The 5,367-nt window shown below is 42.9% G+C and overlaps 1 protein-coding gene across 1 annotated transcript; it reads left to right on the forward strand.

Annotated features, from left to right (window-relative positions):
- The first annotated feature begins 490 nt into the window (after positions 1 to 490).
- On the forward strand, positions 491 to 4,371 carry LOC143850932 (coniferyl alcohol acyltransferase-like). Its single transcript, XM_077360220.1, has 2 exons — positions 491 to 1,117; positions 3,341 to 4,371. Exons 1-2 carry the CDS (start codon positions 701 to 703, stop codon positions 4,301 to 4,303), a joined length of 1,380 nt encoding a protein of 459 aa, XP_077216335.1. The 5' UTR covers positions 491 to 700; the 3' UTR covers positions 4,304 to 4,371.
- The last annotated feature ends 996 nt before the right edge of the window (positions 4,372 to 5,367 follow it).

Consider the following 5,367-nt stretch of genomic DNA (forward strand, 5'->3'; position numbering starts at 1 on the left):
TCCAGCCTTGACCCTGTTCGGGCTCAGGGCTGATAGGGCCAAACTTGCACCCCTAGGCAATGATATCCCGACCCGACCTGAGTCAGGGTCTAAAAAAATGAACCCTGACCCGCCCTCAGGGTTGAAAATCCAGCCCTGACCCTGTTCGGGCTCAAGGCGGGTCAGGGCCAAACTTGCACCCCTAGGCAATTATATCCCGACCTGACCTGAGTCAGGGTTTAAAAAAATGAACCCCGACCCGCCCTCAGGGTTGGAAAATCCAGCCCTGACCCTGTTTGGGCTCAGGGCTGGTCAGGGCCAAACTTGCACCGTAGGCAATGATAACCCCCTCTCCCCAATGGATATCAGCCCCCCCGGGAGCTAATAGTTTGGCAACCTCGAATTAATTTTCCATGGAATATTGACTTATTCAATGATGAGGGGGTGTGGGAGACATCGGAGAGGTATCAAGAAGAGGGTGAGAAAGAACTAAAAGACAACGGAATACAACTTATTTTTTCCCCTGTTTTTCAGTCCTTCCTCACCCTCTCCTCAATCATGCCCTCTCAAGTCTCTTATTCTCCTACCCTTCCTACCCCTCCCTAACTAATTTATTAACTAATATATTTCATGGTTGATAAACATAGCCAAAGGTCCTATAAATCTACCCTCATCACCCTCCAAAACTCTTCACTCTCTCTCTCTCTCTCTCTCTCTCTCCATGGATAGAGGTGAATTTTCTGTAACAGTTCATCGGAAAGACATTGTTGCAGCATTGCTTCCATTGCAAGAGCACTGGCTACCATTGTCCAACCTAGATTTGCTTCTGCCTCCCATAGATGTAGGTGTGTTCTTCTGTTACAAAAAGCCCACAAATGAAAAAAACCTCACCTTCTCATGTATGGTCAATACTCTTAAAAAATCTCTGGCTCAAGCCCTAGTTTCATACTACGCACTCGCCGGAGAGGTTGTGGTGAACTCAGTGGGCGAGCCAGAGCTGCTTTGCAACAATCGTGGGGTGGATTTCTTCGATGCCTATGCCGACGTGGAGCTGCGAGAGCTTCAACTTTACAATCCAGATGCCAGTGTAGAAGGAAAGCTTGTGCCCAAGAAGAAAGAGGGGGTGTTGTGTGTTCAGGTAAGATATTCAGATTTCTAGCCGTTGCTTTGTTTACAGGTGAAGCCCCATTTTTTATTGGGGATGATAAAATTCGCACCCTTTTAAACGTAAAAAAAAAAAAAAAAACGTTAAAGTCTGCCACATGATGCACGTTAAAGTGGTGCGAATTATCCTAGAATCGGTGCGAACTTATCATCCCTTTTTTTTATAAAGAGACATCCATTATTGTAGTAAACTGTGAGATTTTATACGGCGAATGCGAATGTAGATCGGTGTAAGCGGAACCGCCTTGATATATGATCCAACAACAGCACACTTTTTAAGGTGCTGCTGCTGGATCAAATATCAAGGGCGGTACATTTGTCATACCGCCTGCACCAATCTACATGCGCATTCACCATATAATTTCACGTGAAATGTTTTGTTTTCCAAAATTGAGAATTCTTATGGTGGCAGGCCGTGCATGCACATGCAGCCCAAAAAACAGTGGGACCCACATTGTTTGCGTGATCCAAACTCCTCATTTGTTAGGCCGGAGGTAGTTAGGGTCTTCGTAGAAAATCATCGCCATAGATTGATCCTATCTCTCCGATCTGTAGAAGTTTTTATACTCTGCCGTCCACTTGAACATCCTATGGGGAAGATTTTTGGGGTATACCCTATCTACATCAAGGCCCAACAAATGAACGGTTTAGATCAGCCAAAAATGTGGGGCCCACTATTTTAACCATTTATCATAAAATATCATGATTTCATCTTTTTCTTAAATTATTAAATCCCTAGTTTTATTCTTATCATTTTTTCCAGATATAAACCAAAAAATAAAAAAGTAAATACATCCCGACATTTTCCCTTGCTGAGAAATTTCCATAAAAGCTCTCAACAATAATAAATCATAGAAGTGTAAAACAAAGTGAGTTCGCCCAATTATCAAAACATGGTCATGTCAGTAGCCTTGTCTGATGACTTTCTTCATTGTGGTTTCTTTATCTGTACATAATTGGGAAATTTCCTTGAAAATAGCACTTTATTTCTGAAATTACAGTAGACTAGCTTCAAAATTTGAGTTAACGTTCAAGTGGCGCCGTACGAAAAAAGACTAAAATACCCTCTTCATCTCCTTCTCTTACTTTTTCTATTTTTTCCATCCCCACACTGCGGATGACCATTGCAATTCAGAAGAAGAGGAAAAATAAGAGAAAGAAGAGGAAGAGGAAGAGGAAAAAAAAGAAGAAGAATAGGAAGAGGAAGAAAAAGGTGAAAGAAGAATCGGCCCCGAAAAAAAAGGAAAATGTAGGAAAAATGGAATAGAAAAGGAAAAAGGAAAAGAAGAAAAATCGATACAAGAAAAATTGGAAGACGACGAAAAAAGGAAAAAAAAAATTGGAAAAAGAAGAATGGAAAGTTGGGGTCGTGTATGGAAAAAGTGGGGTGATGCTGGAAAAAATTTGAAGTTGTATCATGAAAAAGTGCCATCGTGTCGAGAAGAAGTGGGGATGTGTCCATTTTTGTGCATATTCATTACAAATGGAGACGACCCAAATTTTTTTAAAGTACGACACTTTTTCCCGATACAACCCTTTTTTTTCTTACATGATCTGACTTTTTCCCTACACAACCCCTACTTTCACCAGTACAACCTCACTTTTTCTTTTTTCTTTTCCCTTGCAGATTCTTCTTTTTTTCCTTTTTCTTCATTTTTTGGCATCTTCCATTTTTCTTTCTTCATTTTTTTAGCATCTTCCATTTTCCTGTCGATCAATTCTTCATTTTTCCTTCTTCCTCTTCTTTTCCATTTTTCGATGTCTTCCATATTTTTTGGCGCCGATTCTTCATTTTCCTTCTTTTATTGCTCTCTCTATCTTATTCTTCTCAGTACAAGAAAGTTAAGTTTTACCAGTGGACTTTAAAAACTACCCCTAAAAACTTATATTTACCGGTGGCCCAATTTTCTTGTAGTGTCTTCTTCTTCTTCTTCCTCTTCTCTGTCTTCTTTTTCCTTTTCTTCTTCCTCTTCCTCTTCCTCCCCCTCTGAGATGAAACGATGGGGATGAAAAAATAGAAAGTAAGAGAAGTGGGTATGTCTGTCTTTTTTCCCATAAAGTTCCAGACGGACATGAAATCGAATAAAACGTCATTACGTATCATTTCAAAAATATAATGCTATTTCTTCATCGATTACCTTATATATTTCTACTTCTTGTTATATTTCTAATTTCCTTATTTGTTTGGTTTTGGTAGGCGACAGAGCTCAAGTGCGGTGCCACAATTGTTGCATGCACATTCGATCACCGGATTGCCGACGCCTACTCAGGGAACATGTTCATGGTAGCATGGGCCGAGATGGCACAATCTAAGCGCATCATTGCCTATCCGTCTTTTCGACGGTCACTGCTCAACGCACGCCGATCGGGTTCTTCTGATCCGATCATTGATCAAATGTACGAGCCAATATCATCAATTCCACCCCCATCAGATCCCGAGCCGGGCGCTGATCATCTCATCAGCCGAATCTACTACATGACCGCCAAAGACATTGACCGGCTTCAAGCCGATGCGAGCATCGGAGGATCTCGGAGAAGCAAGCTCGAGTCTCTCAGCGCATGTCTGTGGCAATTAGTCGCGAAAAGTGAGAAGGATGGATCAAAGAGATGCAAGATGGGTACCGTGGTGGATGGACGGACAAGATTGAGTGACGGTGAAGATGGAGTATCGATGAGTAATTACTTTGGGAATGTGCTTTCAATTCCTTTCGGAGACGAGTGTGTAGAGGAGCTAAGGACGAAGCCGTTGAATTGGGTGGCTGGCGCTGTTCATGAGTATTTGCAGAGTGCAGTTACTAAGGAGCATTTCTTGGGGTTGATCGATTGGGTGGAGGGGCGGCGGCCGGAGCCGGCGTTGGCGAAGATTTATATAAAGGGTGGGGAGGATGGGGCGGCATTCGTGGTGTCATCCGGACAGCGGTTTCCGGTGACGGAGGTGGATTTTGGGTGGGGGAGACCGGTTTTTGGGTCATACCATTTTCCTTGGGGAGGAGAGGCCGGGTATGTAATGCCCATGCCGAGTGCAAGCCGAGCAGGGGACTGGGTCATTTATATGCACCTCATGAAAAGCCAATTGGATTTTTTGGAGGTAAATGCTGGGGATCTGTTTCAACCCTTGACTGCTACTCATCTTGGCTTAGTTGACTGTGCTTGCAACTGAGACGACCTTGTGAAGGATGTCCTGCAACTTGATTTTCTTTTTTCTTTTCTTGTTTGGGCGCTGATACCCCCCCCCCCCCCCCCCCTCTGTAGGCTATTCCTCTTTAACGGCTGGCAACTTTAAACGTTAGGCTTTAACGGCTATTCCCCTTTTTGTTTCTTTTTTGAATCATTTAGTGCACGTCTCTTTCTCTCCACAGCAGGAACAATTGATGGCCCCTAAAATTCTCCTCCTTTTTTTTTTTGATCGGTAATTTGGGGTTAGGCAGACCCCCACCAGCTATATTAGAAAAAGGAAAATTTACAATCTACAATCTAGGATAGATCATTCCCGATACATCATCAGAAATAATTTTTGCAAGTTCCTGTGGAACCAATTCAAGAGAAATTGAGTCTCCTTTACAGATACAGTTGGGTTTGGATAAGAAGTCAGCTGCTCTATTGCCTTCACGCCAAATGTGGGTCAGCTTCCAGCTCTCAAAAGAGATGAGCATGGATCTAATTGATTCGAGTGTTGGGATTTTCCGCCATGGGCACGGCCAAAGCAGGTTTATGGCCATAACAGCGATGAGCGAATCAGATTCTATCCACAGACTCTTAACTTGGTGCTTGATGGCTAATTTGATGCCATGATGGATGGCTTCAATTTCTAATTCTTGGATTGGGTGAGGATTGCAGTTAACAGAGAAGAGAGATAGGATTGTACCCTTGTGGTCTCGGAGAAGGCCTCCAATCGAGGCGGTTTCACTAGCCAGGGAGGCGTCCGGATTCAACTTGATCTCATAGGCAGCAGGAGGCTCCCAATGGCAGAATTTTGGGTCAGTGGCTTTGCTGAACAGGGGAAGATTAAAGGAGTTGGAAATTCTTTGGTTTTCTTCAGAGTCTTCATCTTCCAGCTTGAGGGCCAAAATGCGAGACCTAGTTGCACTAATAATTCTACTTAAAAGGAACCTTTTATGGGTTTTTTTTTTTTGAAATAGTCTTGAGTTTCTTTCCTGCCAGAGCAAGTAGATTGAAGCAGTGAGAAGAGTTCGAACAAGGGTGTAGGTCTGCCCTTTTTTCTTG

This window comes from Tasmannia lanceolata, unplaced genomic scaffold (assembly GCF_043159265.1).
Source record: "Tasmannia lanceolata isolate RefF3 unplaced genomic scaffold, GAP_Taslan_0.1 ptg000018l, whole genome shotgun sequence".
In the NCBI taxonomy this organism is placed as follows: domain Eukaryota; kingdom Viridiplantae; phylum Streptophyta; class Magnoliopsida; order Canellales; family Winteraceae; genus Tasmannia; species Tasmannia lanceolata.